The sequence below is a fragment of the Indicator indicator genome, chromosome 29 (genome assembly GCF_027791375.1).
Source record: "Indicator indicator isolate 239-I01 chromosome 29, UM_Iind_1.1, whole genome shotgun sequence".
NCBI classification, from domain to species: domain Eukaryota; kingdom Metazoa; phylum Chordata; class Aves; order Piciformes; family Indicatoridae; genus Indicator; species Indicator indicator.
The window spans coordinates 13,148,581-13,169,253 of record NC_072038.1 but is presented as its reverse complement, the minus strand read 5'-3'; the positions used below and the strand labels follow the sequence as shown (position 1 = coordinate 13,169,253).

Genomic DNA, 20,673 nt, shown 5'->3' with positions numbered 1-20,673 from the left:
TCATGAGGAGTATATACTATCAATTCCCCCCCTAAAGTGACTTTTTTGGCTTCTTCTATTAACAAAGCTGTGGATACCACAGCTTGCAAGCAAGTAGGCCACCCTTTACTTACTGGATCTAACAACTTTGAATGATAGCCTACAGGTTTCTTATGTCCTGCCCAGTATTGAGTTAAAACTCCATAAGCAGTTCCTTCTTCTGTATTAACATATAAAAAGAAAGGTTTCCTTACATCTGGTAAACTTAATACCAGAGCTTCAACAAGGTCTGATTTTAAAATTTTCAATTTCATATCATCTTCCTGGCGCCACTTCAGCAACACATCTTTAGTTAATTTTTCATATAAAAATTTTACCTCCTTACTATAATTCTCAATCCACTGTCTACAATATCCTAATAATCCCAAGAGTTGCCTGATTTGCCTTTTAGTTTTTGGTGGTGGCAAGTCCAGTATCCCCTGTATTCATTGAGGATCTAATATTTTTTTCTCCCTTGTCCAGCCAGTGACCCAAATATTTTACCTTCTCTTCAGTAAACTGCAGTTTTGAATTTGAAACCTTTAATCCTTTAAGGCTGAGAAAATTCAACAGCTTAATACTCGCCTTCCTCACCTTTTCTTGTTCTTTTCCTGCTAGCAACAAATCATCCACATATTGCAAGAGAGTCACTTCAGGATCCACCTCAAAATCCTGCAATACCTGCTCCAGAGCTTGCCCAAAAAGGTTGGGGGACTCTGTGAACCCCTGAGGCAATACTGTCCATCTCAATTGTTGGGTTCTACGAGTGTCTATATTTTCCCATTCAAATGCAAAATAATCCCTACTTTCCCTTTTTAACGGACAAGCCCAAAAAGCATCCTTTAAATCTATCACACTATACCAAACATGCTCTGGAGATAATTTGCTCAATAAGGTATGTGGATTTGTTATTCACTGCCCTCAGATCCTGAACGAACCTGTAAGTTCCATCTGGCTTCCTAATGGGTAGTATTGGGATATTATGAGGAGACATACAAGGCTCCAATAGCCCTTGTGCTAACAATCTATCAATTATAGATTGTAATCCTCTATTAGCTTCTTGAGAAATTGGATATTGTCGGACCCGTATTGGTTCTTATGGGTTTTTGATGGTGACTTCTAATGGTTCAATATCTAATTTCCCCGCTGAGTCTGGTGTGTACCAAACTTCAGGATTTATTTCCTTTTCATCTTCCATAGTTAGAGTGTATAGTTTTATTTTTATTCCTTGTTTATTACTTTCCAAATTTATTCCTAATTCTACCATTAAATCCCATCCTAGCAAATTATATTCTGCCTCTGGGACCAATAAAAAATTTCCTAAGGAAAATTTTAGTAGGAGACTCAATTTCCACCTCTTTAATGAGGGGTACTTTAAAAGGTTCTCCTTTCGCCCCAGTTACCTGTATTTTTTCATGAGATTCCTTACATCCCCGGGGAACGTTTTGTATGGTAGATCTTTCTGCTCCTGAATCTACCAAAAATGTAAATTCTTGTCGCTGGGGACCCAGTTTTAATTTTATCAAGGGCTCTTGTATATTGTATGTCCCCAGCAAATAGAGACCCTGACTTTCCTAGTCTTCCTGAAACATTTTTTCATCCTGCAACCGTTTTCTACAGTTGCGTTTTAAATGACCCTTCCCTTGGCAATAATAACACTCAAATTCTTTCCGGGCTTCAGTACCCCTCTGGGAAGACCTGTTATTTCTCCTTTTCAAGTCTGTCCCCTGCTGGTCTTTTTCTCGTACTGCCACAGCAAAAATCCTGGCTTGCTTCTTCTGGCTTTCCTCCTCTCTTCTCACGTACACCTTCTGCGCTTCACGTAACAATTCATCTAGTCCCCTTTCCTGCCAATCTTCTAATTTCTCTAACTTTTTCCTAATATCCACCCACGATTTCGCCACAAACTGAGTTTTTAATAAAGCCTGCCCAATTGCTCCATCAGGATCTACTCCCGAATAAAGTTGGAAAGATTTTTGCAATCTTTCCAACCACTCGGTGGAGGTTTCATCTTTCTTTTGTCTTTCATTAAAGGCCTTATCAATATTTTGTCCTCGGGGCACTGACTCTCTAATTCCTTGCACGATTATGTCCCTCAAATCAGACATCTCATTCCTGTGTGCTGGGTTTTGGTGGTCCCAATTTCGCCGTTGTAAGGGCCATTTGACCTCCCGAGCTGGTCCTTCTTGGTGTCTTTGTTCCCAGTTCCTCGTCCCGGCTCTCCTAATAATTTCTCTCTCTCCTACAGTAAACAATATTCGCAAAATTGCCTGCAACTCATCCCAGGTATATATAGAGGGTCCCAAAAATTGATCAAATCTTTCTGCTACTCCCAAGGGATCCTCTAAGAGGTTTCCCATTTCCTTTTTAAAATCCCTAACATCTCCAGAGCTCAAAGGAACTGATACAAATCCGACTCCCGGTTGGGGCCCGCCCATGCCAATTTCCCTTAGGGGGTATAGCCGTTCTTTTTTTTTCCTAGTCTGGCTCCTAGTCACAGGCCTATGGGAATTTGCCTCCTCCGGCCCAGGCAAATCTTCAGGAGGTATTTCAGGGGCTTCTTTGGGAGGAGCTGTAGGGGGTTCTCCCGCTTCATTAAGCGGGGGTTCTGCATATGGTGGGGGAGAATTATCGCTATATTCTACCTCCCCCTTCTTCTTTTTATCTCCTCTTTTCTTCTCCTCTTTTAAAGTGAATAGTTTGAGTGCCTGCCGACCAGACAGCCATAGGCATGCATATTCACTCTCCTCTTTGTTAAAGGACACTTTGTTGTTAACAAAAACGTTTAAGGCGTGGCATATCCACTCTTCAAAGGTCCCATATAATGGCCAAAAAGTTCCTTTTCTGATCTCTTTTCCTGCCCAAATTTCTATACAATAATGCACCATCTTTTCCTTAGATTTTTCTTTTCTCGAGGGATGATCATTCCAGTTTCTAATCATAATCCCCAGGGCACTATCCTGCGGGATGTTAGGAAGCCTAAAGTTCTTCCCTTTCTCTTTCTTAGTAGCAGCCTTTGAGGTATTTTGCTCCATTTCGTCTGGAGTGCCTTCTTACACACACACATACACGCGTTAAAGCCGAGTCACACTTTATGATTTTAAGAACGAGGATATTTTATTTTGAGTAAAAGCAGCGCTGGGCATCCAGGAGGGTTCTCCTGCCCCTCCTCCGAGATGCACCAACCAGACCCGGAGACCCCTTTTTATGGTGTGTGAATTTCGCACCATTAGCAGTTTCTTATCAGTTCCTTTTTATTGCTCATCCAATTGAGTCTTTTACGACGAAAGCAGATGGTCTTTTTTTTTCAGGTGTCTCTCTTCTGATCTTGGTCTGTGCACATGCTCAGTTAATACATCACGTAGTACTATGTGTTCTTGTGCTGCCTGGTACCACTACCTAACTTGGCAGAAACTGTTCAAGATAAGATATATAGGGGTTATGTCATGGGGCCCTAATGCTACACACAGCTGTACATTGTAACTAAATCGCTACAAAAACAAGCATGCTTTTTTTTTTTTTTTTTTTACATTTTAAGCTCTACACTATATAATTAGCAAATAACTCTTTTCTTACTTATTAACTCTTTTCTTACTTATTACACTGGGCCACATCCAGGACCTCACTGGACAGGACACTTCTTGAGAGGTCCTGTATGCCACCCTAGCCCTCCAGGATGGCACAGCCCCGCTTCAAATACTCACAGGAGGGGAAAGGCCGACCTGGCTGGCAGCATGGCCTCGGGTGAGTGACAGGCTTCAGGGAGGCTCCAGGGTCTCTGCCCAGCCCACTCCTGGGTTCTGCTCTTAGGAGTTCTTGCTGTCAGCTTGGAAACTCCCAGCCGCCGGGAGGCTTCCGTCAGGGTGGCTGACTCTGAACTACTACTCTGGCCGGCAGACAGGAATCTGTAGCCACGACCTTTGTCTTGGGCATTTCTCACTTTTCTGTGGCTATAAATGTGATGGTTTGAAACTGTCTTTTTAATTTTTCCTTGCAAATTTCAGAACAGAGAAAGTGAAAGAGTGTAAATAAGTCATTATTGGGTCTAAGAAAGCAAAATACTGATTGTTCTAAACACTTCCATTGGATAGATAGAAATGTTTAAGAACTATTACCCAAAACAAAGTGGGCACTCTGCACATTCTGCGTTCTGCAGTGGGGGCAGTTGCTGGGCTGTCTGGCTGCTGTTTCCTTCTTCTTCTCTTCTGGCTGAAGATAACACACTGACCTTGGCAGCTAAGTTAACAACTTTCTGCTCTAACTAACTCTGCTTTCTGTCCAAGGGGGGTCTGGGGGGAAGCTCCTGGGAGAGGGAGGCCCCTTTGGGAAGGGTCCCCTTTGGGGGGAAGCAAAGGGAGATTGGTTGTGATTTTCTGTTGATTGTATATATATTTGTAAATGTTGTGAATTTTGTATATTTGTACATATTCATTGCATTTCATCATAGATTGTAGATTCTGCTTTGTAAATACAGCTTTCATTTGCTTCCAGACTGGGCTAGCCTGGTTATTGTCGGTGGGGGGAGAATTTCAGCTCACACTGACACAATAAATAGCGCAAAAGCAGGAAAAAACATCATCTGGGACCGTCAGCGCTGGGTTTGCACAGCTCTGCGCAGAAACGCCACGGCTCCCTTCCCGCAAACGCTGCAATCCCCTCCTGCAGCCCCGGAAAGGCGGCAGATGTGGGGCAGGTGCCGGGGTCCGAGTCTCACCGGGACCGGCTGCCCGCACACCGACCCGGCATCCCTCGCTGGCGTTCCCCGCACAGCCCCGCGGGAAGCAAAGGCCTCCGCCCGCCCTTTCCCTCCTCCCTCTTCCTTCCCCTCGCCACAGCCCCGTCACCGCCGTACCGGTGGAGGGCGGCTGGAGCTCGGTGGCCGCCGCAGGGCGGGGCGGGGCGGCGCGGCGTCCGCGGAGCTCAAGACGGCGGCGCTGTGGCGGCCAGCGGCAGTAGCGGCGATCGCTGCGGCGGGGCCAGGCGGGGGACGCCGGGTACGGGCTCTAAGAGCGGGTTCTGCCTCAGAACTGGCTCCGATGCCCCTCTCGGAACAGGTCATCCCCGCCACAGCTGCGCTCTACGTGCACGTGAGCGGGGACCCGGGGCTGGCACAGAAGGGGGGTGCACATGGGGCTCGGGCTGGCACAGGAGGAGGGTGCACATGGCACTATGGTGCACATGGGACTCTGGGGCTGGCACATGTGTAGGTACATGCAAGACCCCAGGGCTTGCACAGGGGACACAGTCGGTATCCAGGCCTTGTGCATGTCATGGGGCACACGTGGGGGCAGGAGGGTCTGCCATGCACCTGTGTGAGGTGCTGAGGGGTTCCCCAAGCTGTGCATATGAAGTGTGGCACCTCTGGGCCATGTGTTTTGCACCCCTAAGGAAGGTGAGGGTTGCTGGGGCTCATGTACAGGGCTGTGGCTGTTCCTATCCCAAGGGTGGGGTGCCTGCCATTCCCCACAGTGCCCTGTGCCCGCAGTGGCCCTACTGCTGCAAGCGCTGGTCCTACTGCAGCTTCAACAAGTACATGGTGCCAGCAGTGGATGAGGTGGCCATGGGTGCCTGCCTGGTGCAGAAGACACGCACCCTGCTCTGCCTCAGCCAGGTGCAGAGGTAGGTTCAAGTTGGGGGCAGGGAGTGTGTCTGCAGGAGGGCGTGCATGGCCCTTCAGCACCTCTCTGCAGCCTCTGCACCCTTGGCCTTACAGTGTCACTTCCATCTTCTTCGGCAGGGGGACGCCCAGCCTGGCGAGCCCCCGCACCATTGCAGCTGTGCTGGAGGCAGTTTCAGGAGCTGCCCACCTCCCTGCTGGCACTGAGGTCACACTGGAGGCCAACCCCAGCTCCGCGGGCACATGGTGCCTCGCTGACTTCAAGGCAGCCGGTGTCAACCGCATCTCCATTGGCATCCAGGTGAAAGGGGCTCTCTCCCATCCTGTCTCCAGCAGCCCCCTGTGCCCCTTGCTACCTCCAGCAGCCCCTGTGCTCCCTCCACAGTCACTCAGTGATGCTGAGCTGAGGCTTTTGGGCTGGGAGCACATGGCAGCAGAGGCACGGAGCACCGTGGAGGTGGCACGGGGGCTGTTCCCTGGAAAAACCTCCCTCGACCTCATCTTTGGGCTGCCAGGGCAGAGCCAGGAGTCCTGGACCCAGAGACTGGAGGCAGCACTAGCTCTCTCTGATGACCACATCTCCCTGTACCAGCTGACACTGGAGAGAGGCACATTGCTGGCAGCACAGGTCTGGGGTGGTGCCCTGCCTACACCCACCCAGGACCTCCTGGCTGAGATGTACCAGGCAGCCCGTGCGGTGCTGGTGGCTGCTGGCTTTCGACACTATGAGGTCTCCAATTTTGCAAGGAAGGTGGGGTTCTCCCCCATACCATGACCCCCTCCCATGCCATATTTGCCCCACAGCAGGCTCAGCCCCTCCATCTCACCTCATACAACACTCCCCCAGGGCGCCCTCAGCACCCACAACCTCTCCTACTGGCGGGCTGAGCAGTACATCGGCATGGGGCCAGGTAGGTCAGGGTGACAGGGTGCCAGTGAGTGGGGTGCTGCATGTGCTCCCTGGACTCCATTTTTATCCTCTCCATGCATCACTGCAGGGTCACATGGGCGGTTTGTGCCGCAAGGTGAGGGCAGCTGCTGCTGGGAGGCTCGTGTTCGGACACTGGAGCCTGATGCCTGGATGCAGGAGGTGCAAAGCCGGGGGCATGGCACCAGGAGGCAGGTGGTTCTGAGTCCACTGGAGCAGTGAGTATGGGGATCCTGTTCCATGCCCGCTCCCTACTACGCTGTCCTGCAACTCTCCATGTGTTTGGTTTTGGTCCCCTCACTACAAAGATGGGCACTGAAGTGCTGTGGTCAGTTCAGAGAAGGGCTACAAAGTTGATGAAGGATTCAGAATACAAGCCTTGGCAGGATTGGTTGGGGGAGCTGAGGTTGTTTAGTCTGGAGAAAAGGAGGCTGAGGGGAGACCTCATTGCTCTCTACAGCTCCCTGTAAAGAGGCTGGCGTGAGATGAAGGTCCATCTCCTCCCAGGTATGATAGGAGAAGAGGAACCATCCTCAAGTTGAGCCCTGGGAGGTTTAGGTTAGACATCAGAAAAAAATTCTCCAAAATGGTTGTGAAGGCCTGAAACAGGCTGCCCAGGGAAATGGTGGAGTCCCCATTTCTGGACAGATTTAAAAGGTGTAGATGTGGTGCTGAGGGCCATGGTTCAGTGGTAGACTTAGCAGTGCTGAGTTAACTGTTGGACTTGATCTTAAAGGTTCTTAATGATTCTATGTGCTATAGGCTGGAGGAGGTGCTTGTGCTGGGACTGCACACAGACGAGGGAATCACCCACACGGTGAGGAGCCCACCTTCTGGTGTGGGGGAGCTTGGCTTTAACCTGCAGCTAACAACCTGTCACTAACAACCCGTCACTAACAACCCTCTTTGTGCCCTGGGTGCACAGCGCTGGCAGCACGCCTCTCCTCGCCTCAGCCTGGAGGCTGTGTTTGGGGCACCGGGGGAAGCGAAGGCACTGCAGCAGCAGGGCTGGCTGGTCCTGGACAGCAAGTGAGCCTTGGGAGTGCCGGGGGCGGGGGGCTGGATCCCTTCTAGAGCCAGGGCTCAACTGCTGCTTCTTCCACAGTGGCCTCCATTGCACATGGGAGGGCCTGGCCCTGCTGGATTCTCTCCTGCCTGACCTGCTCTGCCAGCTACAGTGCTGCTGGGCCCTGCCAGACACCGTTGTGAACCACACATCAGGAATTGTACCTGCTGTGGCAGCGGGGCCCTAAGGAAGAGCCCGATGGGGGCTAGTGGTGATGCTGCAGGGTGCAGCAGGCTTGAGTGGGTTGGGGAGTTGTGAACAGCAGCAGTGGAGAATAAAGTCATAGATTTGTAGAATCGTTTGTTTTGGAAGGGGCGCTTAAAGATCATCTATCCAACACTCCTGCAGTGAGCAGGGATATTGCCTAGAGCAAGATGCTCCAAGCACCATACAACCTGACCCAGAATGTTTCCAGGGATGGGGCAGCTACTTCCTCTCTGGGCAACCTGAGCCAGGGTCTCAGCACCCACCACATAAAAAAATTCTTCCTTAAATCCAAGTTTCCGATACTTAAATCCATCACCCCTTGTCCTGTCACAACAGGCTCTGAAAAAACTCCTTCTCCAGGTTTCTTAGGGGCCCCTTTAAGCACTGATACGCCGCAGTAACGTCTCCCGAAGGCCTTCTCTGAAGAGGCTGAACAGCTCCCACCTCCCTCAGCCCGGCCTCACAGCAGAGGGCTCCAGCCCTCTCATCATTGCCGTGGCCTACTCTGGCTCGGCTCTCCTGTGCTGATGGCACTGCGGGTGGGATCTCAGCAGAGCGGAAAAGAAGGACAGAATGCCCTCCCGGCCTCTGCTGACACTAAATACTAAAAACACGAGAGCTGCGCGCTGGCTGCGAGGCGTGCTCTAGGGGGCCCACGGCTCCCAACCTTGGCAGGTGGCGCACGCGCAGGACGGGCGCTGCCTTCGCCACGCCCTCCGGAAGTAGCGGTGCGGGTTTCCGCTTGTGCGCGGGTGACGTTGTCATGGCACCTGGGCGTGGAGCGGGCCGGCAGGATGAGGCGGCGCGACTGGGGCGTGGCTCGCCCCAGCACCCCGACGGGTACGGCCTAACGGCGGTGCAGCAGCCGGGGTACAGCATCCCCCCGGCTACGGCCCAGCGGTGGCTGCTGGTCGATTCCCGGGCCAGATCTGTGCCCGCAGCACGGTCAGGGCCTTGCTCAGGTGGCTTTCGGATGCCTGCCCCGTGAGCGGCTCCTTCCCCCCGCTGGGACATCCCACCCCCTCTCCCCTCTTTTTATTTTTTTTTTTTTTTAAACCTCTATGTATGCCGAGGAGCAATTCCTAGCTGGAAGGACTTGCAAGTTAAGAGGAGAAGCAAACCCCAGGGGATACTGCCGCAGCTGTGGCCCGTGGCGGCAGCACTGCTGCGCCCGTCTCTGTAAGGGATTTTGCTATTTTAGAGCTATTTTGCTGTTTAGGACCTTCTGAAAGGGCAATGGTTTACCGAATTGTGGTTGGTGAGGGTGGTGCAGCTGTGCAGGAAAGCTGTGTGCTTGCTCTTGCAACTAGAGTATTAAACTTCCCAGGAATTAGCTCTACCTTCAGGAAGCACAGACTGTATTTATCTCATCAGTTTTCTCTCATCTAGAATAAAGTGTGAGACAATTGAATCTTGGTGACTCACTTTGGTGCTTACAGCTCCACAGAGTTTGATTTTTCCAATTACAAGAGATGATGAGTTTAACTGATAATGTGCGACCTTGAAAAAATCCACCTCAAAACATAGTTTAGCTGGAAGTTAATAACCAGGCTGAAAGAGGAAGATAGGGTTCTGTTAAGAGACTGAGGAGGATGTCTCTTTGTCTGTTTTTCAGACAAGAAGGAAACATACGGACTGTCCTCCTCAACAGTTGCAGAAGAGTCTGAGCCCATTTCAGGTGTGCTACAAGGAGATGACATCCAGGCGCTTGCAATTAAGGTGAAGGACCTGGAGAAAGCAAGAAACAGCTACCTTACCCGACATTCACATTTAACAGAGGGTGCTCTGCATTTACTTAAACCAAAACCTCCTCTTGGAGTTAAGTTCTTATTCCATTTTTTCTGTCCTGCTTTTCATGGCTTGTCAGATCACTAAGTTCAGTTGCTATAATAAGAAATTATTGATCCTTACACAATCTTTCCAAACGGAAGGGTAAGATAACTGCTCTTTCAAAACTGCATTTCCAGCTTTCTAGATTAATACAGTGTGTAAGTTACTTAGTAACTGTCATGACCTCCCTTCCAAAACTCAGGTCACACTGACTGGAAGTATTTGACACCAAGTGACACAGCAGAAAACTATTGAAAATTGATGTAAAACTCTTTTCCCTACACCAGTTGTAAAGCAGAGTGCAGAAGAGTAAGACAGTAACTAAGGTTGTATCTCTGTGGCTGTGTAATGTGCCTCTTTGGGGAGGACCAGCCTGTACTCATAGGAGCTCTCAGAGTATCCTGGAAGGATCAAAAGGAACAAAGGTTAGTCATTGTGGACCTAATTGCATTGTGACTGTTTATTTTCTGAAGCTCCATGCTCCACACCCTTCCCATGATGCTGGGAGAATTCCAGTGAGGAGGAAGTGCCTCGTTCAAAAACATCAACCTAAAGAGACAAGGAGGGTGGCACAGATCCTCGTGGCATATCCTGTGTTCCCAAAGGAACCCAGAGAGCTGCTGACTTTTTCTGGTAGAGTTAAACTTCACATCTTACCTTTGGATTTTGGTTTTGTTAAGCCTAGCTTTAATAACCTGGCTCTGGGGTTGTTGAGGGATTTTTGTGTGTGTTGTAGGACAAGGACTGTTTGGTGATGGCTGTCAAGAGATTCTGCCCCATCACATTTTGGGAAATATTCAGGAGTTTGAGAGGAAAGCCTCGGCCAGAGGAAATACTCAGGTTGGTTTGTAAAGTTATAAAAATGCTGCCATGCATCACTTCTCTAGAGGTGGAGTGCAGCACCTACAGGATCTTTCGATATTTTTCAGCACCTATCAGGAACAGGCCAGGCTTGAGGTGTGGTTTTCCCAGCCTCATCGTACCCTTGTCTGTGGGGAGGGTTTGCCTTAGAGAAACTGCACCAGCAGGTTTTGGAGTCCTGTGTGCAGGATGAGGTCATGGAGGGGAGAATTACAGAGGCTTCCTCTTGCACATCTGCTTCTGCTGATGGTGTCAGGTTTGCAAGGGAAGAGTTGGTGTTGCAGCACTGCTGTTTATCAATTCCAATTACTTGGATAAATTTTCCCATTGTTTCTGAGTGTGTTCCTAGTGCCCTATTTTTGTTGCCCTCAGAGGGATAAGATAAAGATACTGTCAATCTGAAGAATTCTTCCTCCCTCTCCCATTCTTATTGTGTATAGAGAGGTTACTTTAATGTTTCCCTTTCTCTTCAGACAGCAGATTTTGTAGAGGTTCCTCATCCAGATGGTACTGTAGTAGCTTTAAAAGAGGAACATGAAGGAGAGAAGAATGAAAAGGTTCATCAGATCCCACTAGTAGAACACAAGGCACTCCAGAACTGGCACCATAATATGGCAATCAGGAGAATGCTGGGGAAATACCTAGGAGGTGAGAGAAACGGAAGCTTCATTCTGTGAAATTCTCTGTGAGGATGGAGGAGTTTGGCACCACAACAGCCAGATGGGCTTAATCCTGTTACCACTGCAGTCAACTTCCATGTTCTTGGAGTACCTCACACTGCTGGTGCTTGTGGCTGAGGATGCTGTGGGGAAACGAGCTGGTGGTTGTGGCTGGGAGAGCACTGGATTTGCTGGGGAGCAGAGTAAGGGTGTTGTAAGTGAACAACAGTAGTGGTAAAGGGTGTGCTCAGCAGCAGTGCAGCACCAGTGATTTGACCTTTATAGAAATTCTTCAGAGGCCGGAGAATGAGTTGCTGATGAATGACTCTGAGGATTACAGACAAACCCAGGAAGAACATGACCATGTTGACCGCCATCTCCCCACCCAGCTTCCTGGAAAGGTGAGAGCCCCAAGTCCTCTGCATCCTGACTGCTCTGTTCTGGTGGCTGTTGATGGGAGTGGTGTTTCTGAAAGCCTGTCATTAGATGTTTATCAGAGCCACTCCAAGTGCTCTAGTGTGCAAGCAGAACATTCAGTGACCTTAAGAATCAAGAACTGTGCTGTCTGTACTAGCGATAAGAATGCAGAGGTATGCATTGGCTCCTTGCAAACTGTATGTGGGCAAGTGCTATTAGCACTTGATTAGCACCAAAGACTGCCATGCACTGGGAAGTGGCATGGGGATATGCCAGAACTGTTCCAGGGACAGAAAGGTATGATACCTTCAGACTTGAATTGTAGTGATTGCCATTGAGAAAGAGAGATGGGTAAATTGGAAGGATTATGGGAGTATTCTAGGTTAAAATATCTTTTTTTACATTTATGGCACTATCAAAGAATTGGTATTTGTGTGAGGCATGGATGCATTCCTGTGTGACCTGGTATAGGTGATCCTGCTCTGCAGCGGGGTTGGACTGGATGATCTTTCGAGGTCCCTTCCAGCCCTTAACATTCTGTGATTCTTTTGTCTTTGATAGCAACTTGATAGAAATTTTGTCTTGCTCTGCAGAAAGTGGTAATTTGTAGACTTTCAAAATACCTATATGAGCAGGGTTGGACTTCTTTCTAGTTACAGAGCCTGTGAAAATAGCAGGCAGCCAAGCCTGTCTTGAAAGCCTCAGCAGGAGCATTGTCTTCCGCCTCAGGGCTTCCGAAGCGGCAGCGCCTTCTGGAGGCAGCCGGAGCGCATCGGGGACGAGCTCACTGGCCTGACCGTGGCACTGCCTCGACGAGAGCACGGCTGCGCAGGGCCGCTCGCTCGCCTACAGCAGCCCCACGCTGTCCAGGTGGAAGCGGGTAAGGGAGGGTGACAGAAAGCCGAATCCACAGAAATGGGGTACAAGTGTGGAGGGAGCAACAGAAAGGCACAGTGGCTACTGTGAGTATGGAGGCTCGCCTTATACTTGTCCCTTATGACAGCTCCAGCACAGCTACTTCCCAGTCATCTGTTGGGTCATCTCTTTAAAACACCAAGAGACCAAAGTTTGGCAGAGAGTGAAATTAACAGACATGTGAGTACATAGACAGTGAGCTCTTGGATGGGTATTTCCACAGGTCTGAAGCTTCCAAAAAGGATCCCTTTCCATCTAACCCAGGATAAGAGTCTTTTCTTGAAACATCAACAACAGGAGCAAAAGTCTGTCCTAGAGGAGCTGGATCCTTGTCAGCTGGTAAGATCAGAGCAGTGAGGACACTGCATCTCGTTTCTTGTTAGGTGCTGTAGAGTAACAGAAAATCGCCAAGAAAAAAGCATTAGGAATCGAAAACGTAGCCCCGCAATACTTATCTTGGAAGTTCCCACATTTCCAAAGGGCCACATCCATGAAAGAGATGTCTTCCCTCCTGAAGTGTGGTCTAGGAGCCTTGGTGTAGACCCTGAACCAGCAGCATGTAGCTGCCAAGACTAGGCAATAAAAACCCTCCAAAAATTGATTTAGTGCCTCAGGAAAGAAGGAAGAAACCTCTACCCGTGTGGAAGACAGGCATCTGAAAGAGTCACTCCTGTTAGTAATTGAAAAAACTGCGCCTTTTTCTTTCTGAGACTTGGTTCTGGGGATGAGAAGCGTGTGTGAAAGAGGCTTTTCCCATCCGTGCACATTTTTGTCATGGGGAATGCAGTCATCTACGTTTCTTGGGAGGCCCAGAATCACTTTCTTCCTCTTGTGTTTTAAACATTGGATACCTCTAGAAAGCATCATAGGAGCAAGATACTTGAACTTTACTGGATTCAGTTGCTGTGTTTCTATAGTATTTTACCTTCCTTTCTACATAAAAAGAGAAATTGTGAGTTGATAAATTTTCTGTGTGTCCAGGATCTGGATGGGCTGGACATGATCAGTAAAGGGCGGCCTTTCACATCCGGCTCAGCAGATCCTTTTCCAGGTTCCACCACTTCTGAAGAGTCTGAGATCCTGTAAGTTTTACTTCATGGCAGAAATAAAGAATTTTGGGTATGCGTCCCCAGTCTGTAAGGGTATCCTTAGCTGTTCTTATCCAGAACGGAGAGGAGTCTCCACTGGGGGACAAGAAAAAGCATATTTCAGTGACATTGTAACCACCAGATTTAGGAATTGAGCAGTTCCTTTGTGCCTAAGGACCAGGAATCAAAGAAAAGTTTTTTTTTTTTTTCCTGAGGCTCTTCCTCTGTGTGGCTCCAGAGCTTGCATTAGGCAGGGTAGGGATTCAGCTCTAAATTTTCTCTGTCTGGTTTTCTTTTTCCAGCCTTCCATGACTAATTTGCCTTTTTCCTCTGTCCTGTCCATCTGTAATGGGCACAACTCGAGGGCCTTGTCTCCTTACTCAGTCATGTATCCTCAGCCCCCTGAGGCAGGTATCATTTGTTAATATTTTGGCTGCCCTGTTGTCCTTGATGGTGACAAGTAGCTAGATGGAGTTTACCACATCTGCAGGGTCTGTCCCTAAGGAGATAACTATGTGGAAAAGCACTAGTTGGGATTATTTCTTACAGGGTTGTGTAAACCACCCCTGGTTCCCTCCTCTCTGAAAGTGGACTCCCCCAAAACATTGGTTCTTGTTTTCTTATGCAGTGACTCCTTAAGTGATTCCCCCAGTGTGGTTCCAGAAGCAGTATTGGGTCCATCTTTAGATTTCTGTGGCCAGCCTGCTCGTTGGATCAACTGTGCCACTTCTTGCAAGGTAATTCCGTGCTTCTTACTGCTTAGTAAAGCTCATTCTGCTTGAGTTCCCAAGTCACAGCTGTACAATGAGTGTCACTCCCAAGGCAGAAGAGGGGGGATTTATTCTGAGCATAATGGAGTATTCCTACATTTGCTCCAAAAAGATCCAGAAAGAGAAGGGGTTGCTTTCTTGGTGCAACGCTCAGATTTCCAGGTGCTCTCTGTATGATGACCACTTCACTGGACCTGCCTTACAACTTTTACCAAGGCTCAACCTCTTATTTGTGATAATGACTTTCAGACAAGATAATTCTTGCCAGATAGAGTAGAAATTATCTTTGTCTTTTTCCTCTTCCTTGTAGGATGAAATTGGCATTGCTGCCCAGCTCACCTTTGAGGCTGTGGCTGGTGAGAAGGTTGAAAGCTCTATGATCGTGAGCAATGATGGCACAGCTGCCATCTGGTATAACTGGGTGAGGCTTCCCCAGCAGATTCCCTCCAGAGAAACCAAGGGGAAGAGGATGCAGCGTTTCTACTTTGATACCAGACCAGGTATGAGAGCTGCTGATCTCTGAGATCTTTGTCCCCAGAAGCAGAGAATATGTCTTCAGGAGTTACCTGAGACACAGAGCCTGACTAAGTGAAGGGCTCTTAGAATCACACCTGCGTGATTCTCCTTAGAAAGCCACCCTGCACATCAGAGCTGACTCACACCCAGAGAGGTTTGTGAGGCAGATCTCTTTAATGGGACTTAAAGGGAAGGAGACTCCTTCTTTATAAATGGGTGGAATATTGAGAAGTGAATAATCTTTTGGTGGCAAACTGGGCAAAACCTGCCAGAGAGAGTACTGAGCTTGCTGTCAAAGGAGTGTGCAGTGGAAATAACACCAATTTAGTAACATGGTGACTGGGAGTAAATTGGAAGGAGAAAAATAGCTGGGTGGAGTGTGATAACCAGGTAGGCTGTGGGGAAAGAGTCTCATACAAAGGTAAAGACATTCAGGGTGGGGTTGGAAAAGGGTCAAGTGAACCAAGTGTCTTCTTAAAGACTGATGCAGTTTCTCTCTTGTTTCAGGTGTGATTTTGCCTGGAGAAACCAGGAAGTTTTCTTATCTTTTCAAGTCAGAAAGAGCAGGCATTTTCAGTGAGTCCTGGGGGTTTAGGACACATCCTGTGTTACTAGGAGGAGCTCTGCTGCAGGTGACCCTTTGGGGAATTGCTGTGTGTGAAGATAAATTGGCTGACCTCAGAGAGAAACTGGAGGTAACCAAGCACATATCTGGGTAACTGTGAGCTTTGAACTTAATGCACAAATAGAGGGACAGGTTGGAAGTGGAGGATAAGGTGCTTTTATTGCTGTGCAGTTAGGGCTGAGAGGTGATTACATATTTGCAGAACATCTGTAGATACCTGAGGAGGTTTGCTAAATAGAAGGGAAGAACCCTGCAGTCCATTGTAGTGTTGTTGGTAAAGACACAATTGCATCTTCTTAAACTGTTCACACTGTTCCTTTTAAGAATAAAATTTTTCTTAGGAATGAATGTCCTTAATTGCTTAGTGGGGATGGGGCTATGCATTGCGCGCTGTGGTAACAGTTAAGGTATAAACAGCCAATGCCACTACACTTTGAGAAGTGCAGTCTGGGTGAGGATTTGTGAACTGCTGTAAGCATGGCTGTGCTTAGTGAGTTTGCAGTTATTCTTGTAACCCCATATACTGTAGCCATGTGGTTACTGGCCTGGGTGTGAACTTGTTCATGTATCCATACATGGAACAGGGACAAAAACACATGTTGTTCTGGTTGTGGTTTCTCAGAGTGACCTGGCTGCTCAAGCAGTTGCTGCTATGGTAGAAAAGAGTCTGAAGGAACTTCTTGTCCAGATTCGGACCCCTGAGCGCACCCCGTCTCCTGTAGGGGCATGTGCAACAGAAGAAGAGTTGTTCCACCAGAAGAACCCCACGGTAACATTTGCTATTTGATGGGCCACGTAACTGAAATATCTGGTGCATTGCTGTGTTTCTGGAAGATGCCTCTGACAATGAGGTCTGCAGAGGAAAGGTTCAGCTCATGCCACTATTCACCTTTTTCTCTTTATCACAGTTGCATTATCAGCATCGAGTGGTAAAGCAGCTGCATGAGCTGTGGAGACAGCACATGACTTTTCCTCCAGCCTTTGAGGAGAAAGTGTCCTTGGACCAGAAGAGGACGGTGGAGGACATGCAGTACCAGGAGAGTGCTTCAGAGGTTCTCCCTGCTCAGAGCAGTACCACAAAGGTCCCAGGCTGGAAGAATGAGGAGGCTCCAAGTCAAATGATGAACACAGAGGAGGAAGAACCAGGCCTCGCAGAGTGGAACCTCTCATTGGAGGACTTCAAGCAGGTGATCAGTCCTGTTCCCACTAGTGCTATGAGAAGTTGAAGTTTTCATTTCCCTGCAAGTAGCCTGGTCTGTCCCAGTGTGAGTGCACCCAAAGGTCTGCTTCCAGCATGCTGTGAGTTAGAGATGATTTATGATGTGTGTCACAGGAAAGCACTTCAGCTGCCTGACCACACCCTCAGTGCTCTTGTAAAGAGATTCCTAAGAGAGATGTTGAGTGCTATTGTGTGAAGAAGAAAATTAAAACACACAATGTAATACACATTTTAAGCTACTTCCTCCATTAGCTTTCTCTCCTCCCCGAACTGATTGCAGGGGGTCAGGCCAATACCAATAGTCTTCTGTGGCTTCCCCAAGGCTCCTCTCCTTGGAGAGTCCTTCCTATTTATTGGAGCGCTAAGGGGGCACTCATGACGGGCTGGGGATAAGAGCACAGAGTTCCCTAAATAAAAGCAAGAGTGGTTTGAGTTTTGTCAAAAGTTTTTCTATAGTGCCCTCTTGGAAACCTCTCTGCTGCTTTTATAACTCATCTTTACTTTGAAGCTTTCTAACTCACTAGGATCCCTGTTCTTCTGTAGTGGCATTGCAAAGGGGCTTGCTGTGAATCTAACTGGAGGGTCTGGGACTGATTCCCAGATCTTAGGCCAAATCCCATCTGCATATATGAGGTCACATCTGGGTGCAACCTGGTTTCAGACTGGTGTCCAGGAAGAGAGCTGTGGTGTTCTCCATTGAGCTCAGGGTCCATGGATGGGAATGAAGACTGAGAAGAAGCAGTTGCCCCACAGAGCCCGTGTTTTCTCTTACATCAGGCTACAAAGTTGATCTCCAGGGAAGAGCAGCGAGAAGAAGCATTGTCCCAGCTCAGCGAGGCAGCACTGGAGACGTGTGTTGAACAGAGACCAACTCAGACAGACCTTTTGTACCAAACCTGGTGTGTTACCTTTGCAAGATAAAGTTTGTAAATGTCTTGAGGGATCAACAGCCTTAGAAAGCTCTGTTGCAAGTGTGTGATTCAGTGTGGATAGCTGTGTGAGATCAGGAATTCTTCTTTATGCTCCTTTTTTTAATAGATGAAATGTAGCAGTTGCTTAGGACTTAAATACTTTTTTTTTTCCTGGAGACAAATTTAGAATATTACGTTCATGTAATTTTGGGAAGTAAACAAGATTATTTCTAGCAAGATTGTTCTAGGCTTCTGTACCCTTTTACTCAGATAACTGTCTCCTCCCTTGTACAGTCTCTGTTAACTCAAGCTTTCAGACTGTAAACATGCCAACAGCTTCTAGTTGCTTCTAAATGAGAGAAGTGCAGGTTCCCCTTGGTAAACACAGAGTAGGTCGACGCTGATTTACTAGTGTGTCACGTTTCACAGTAATATCTTTGGATCAATATGAGCTCATTAGTTTGCAAACCATTGAGACCTCAAAGGGCTCAAAACACGGGAAAACTAATTTAGCATCCCCCTGCACAGATTTTTAGATGGTGGGTGCTACTTTATTGGTTAGCTGTGGAGCACAGGGTAAAACAAAGTGGCAGTTACTATACTTGTCTCCCTTCTGATTCTGATACTTTTCTCAGTCTCCAGCTGTGGCGTGAAGCAGTTGATGGTCTGGTGAGTCACTCCCTGAAGCTGAGATCCCTGCGTGGCTTGCCTGAGAAGGACACCTATGTAGATGTTGTTCCAGAGGAAACAGGTGAGTAGTAGTTCTAGCACAGCAGCTGGTTTCTGTGGACTGTTGGAAATGCATCTGAATTTCTACTGAAATGGTGCTTTCAGCAGTTCCCCCTCAAAGCTTTTATAAGAAAATGCATCAGAAAAAAAAGCAGATTATGTGATGCGAATTGTGATCTGTGGTTTGGTGTAACCAAAAACCCACCACACAAATAAGCCTTTTAATTTATCTAGATGGTAGCTATGCTTTTCACACAAACTAACCAAAAAAAGCCCACCCACTGTTAGCTGGCTGATGTGCTTGTTCTGATACACTCCTGAGACCTATTCATTCCTTATTTAAAGAAAGTATTCTTCAGGGTATTGTTTTTCAATCTAGTAGAGCTCAAATTAATTAAAAAAAGGAAAATACATTGCAAAAGTGATACACTTCCACTGTGTGAGTGCAGTAGGCTTGTCTTTCTGGGTAACAAATCCTTTCTTTTGTAGTGGAAGTAAAGCATCCTATAAAAGGAGGAAAGGAAGAGAGAGAAAGCACTAGGAAAGAAGCAAGAACGTCATTTGGTGGTAAGGATAAAGAAGGCAGAAAAAGAACAATGAAGACAGCAGGGAAAGAGGTATGTGTTGGGATGCCCGTTGAAACCTAAATGCCCAAGACCCTGTGGTTTATTCTGAGGTTGCGTATACTGAGCTTGAGCTGATTTCTAGGCAAGTGAAAGAGGCTGCTGCTTCTGCAAGGTGCGTCTTGGTAACAACCTGAAAGATGTTCTGACCTAGGTCACTATTTTTCACCCTGTCCCTAAACAGGAATGTCCAAGCAGCAGAAAGTTAAACGAAGAGAGGAAGCTAAAATCTTCCACTTCATTGGAGGAGGTGAAAGAGGGAACACGGCCCATGGAGGCTGCCGCTACAGATAGAGCAGAACCTCCTCGGGAGCAGGTGGACGCTGTTTTGTTTGGGACATACCAGGCAAAGTTTTACATTGAAGTGAGTTTGACCAGAGCTTGTCCTTTGTGTCTTGTTTCTGTTCTTTGCTTATAACTTACACTGAAGCTTAGATGGAGAGGTAAGCCTTTTGTTGGAAAGCTGGCAAACCTAGGCCTGTACTTCCGTAGTAAGGGAAGTGAGAGATCCTTCACTGCAGCCTGTCTTTTGAGAACGCAAATGCAGCCATCACATAGCCACCTGTGGGATTGCTGTCTGGGATCTCTTCAGCATGCTTGTGGGCTCCTGAGGGAGCAGCAGAATTAATTGTACCTCAGCAAACATTAAACACACTTCATAGCTGGAGAAGCTATTACTAGAGCTAAACACTGTTAGCAGGCAGCCACATTGTGTAGTTGTGTATGTGCCCATGCATTCATGTCTGTGAGAAACCACCTCACTGACAGTGTCCTCATGAGCATGTCTGCATGTGCTGGCACTGGGACTATCTTCTGTTAATTGCTGCTGCAGGTGTACAGGCTGCTGGATTCAACAGTGAGCAAAATGGTGTCTTTATTTGAGGAACTAAAGGAAAAAGGTGCTCTGAAGTGGGAGAATGAAGCCCCTTCTAACTAGGAATAGACTTACTTTTAAAAAATAAATAACTTTTTACATAGATCAAGTGGAGATTCTTTTTTACTGAAGCAGTGAGCTGATTACAATAAACAAGTGGCTTCTTTTCTGACACACTGATGTGGACTATTGCACAGATGATTCCTTGCCAAGAGACAAGGCAAGAAATACCACAGCGTCAGAATCCATAAAGCAGAGAATACTGTCATTTCTGCTGGGGAAGAAGGATTTAAAAGCATTGGCCAGCATGAGACACATCCTGCTCTTTGTTTCTCAATCTTGCTTGGCTAGCAGGTGAGAGAGCAGAGTGTCCCTGGTACTCATGAGCCCAAGTATCAAGGCAGTAACTTAAAACATTTACCACATTCTTGACTGCTTGTCCAGTTTCCGTTCAGAACTTGCTGACAGCTGGGTTCTCTGTCACATTCAGGATGCCAAGGGGTGTGCCAGCCTGCCTAATTCGGCAGCCATGAGTTTACTTCCTGTGCTGGTCTTGCCAGCTCAAGGTATCCATGGTCCATTCTAAGCCAACTCTTACTTGCTTCCTTCAAAGACTAATCACTCTTGAATTAAAATAAGTGAAATTCATGTCATAACTATTGTGACCATGGTAGCATCTTGAGCTGGAGCCACCCTCCCACCTCTTGTGAGCCTGCAAGGGCATGTGGGCTCTCTACCACTCTGCCTGGGTTTCCTTGTGCATCACAGTGGAATTGAGATTTTCTGGTGGCATCTGGGTG

The 20,673-nt window shown here is 47.8% G+C and overlaps 2 protein-coding genes across 2 annotated transcripts; both read left to right on the top strand.

Annotated features, from left to right (window-relative positions):
- The first annotated feature begins 4,700 nt into the window (after window positions 1–4,700).
- RSAD1 (radical S-adenosyl methionine domain containing 1) lies at window positions 4,701–7,891 on the top strand. Its single transcript, XM_054393778.1, has 9 exons — window positions 4,701–5,105; window positions 5,504–5,637; window positions 5,732–5,936; window positions 6,021–6,386; window positions 6,483–6,546; window positions 6,634–6,781; window positions 7,326–7,380; window positions 7,489–7,592; window positions 7,669–7,891. The coding sequence occupies exons 1-9, from the start codon at window positions 4,701–4,703 to the stop codon at window positions 7,814–7,816; spliced, it is 1,629 nt and encodes a 542-aa protein (XP_054249753.1). The 3' UTR covers window positions 7,817–7,891.
- A 1,181-nt stretch (window positions 7,892–9,072) lies between these two features.
- On the top strand, window positions 9,073–19,936 carry MYCBPAP (MYCBP associated protein). The gene is made up of 19 exons (XM_054393777.1): window positions 9,073–9,094; window positions 9,452–9,573; window positions 10,140–10,299; window positions 10,403–10,510; window positions 11,005–11,175; window positions 11,472–11,587; window positions 12,333–12,483; window positions 12,742–12,857; window positions 13,500–13,600; window positions 14,235–14,343; window positions 14,687–14,876; window positions 15,400–15,587; window positions 16,140–16,286; window positions 16,426–16,704; window positions 17,514–17,635; window positions 18,283–18,398; window positions 18,866–18,993; window positions 19,184–19,363; window positions 19,832–19,936. Exons 1-19 carry the CDS (start codon window positions 9,073–9,075, stop codon window positions 19,934–19,936), a joined length of 2,631 nt encoding a protein of 876 aa, XP_054249752.1.
- The last annotated feature ends 737 nt before the right edge of the window (window positions 19,937–20,673 follow it).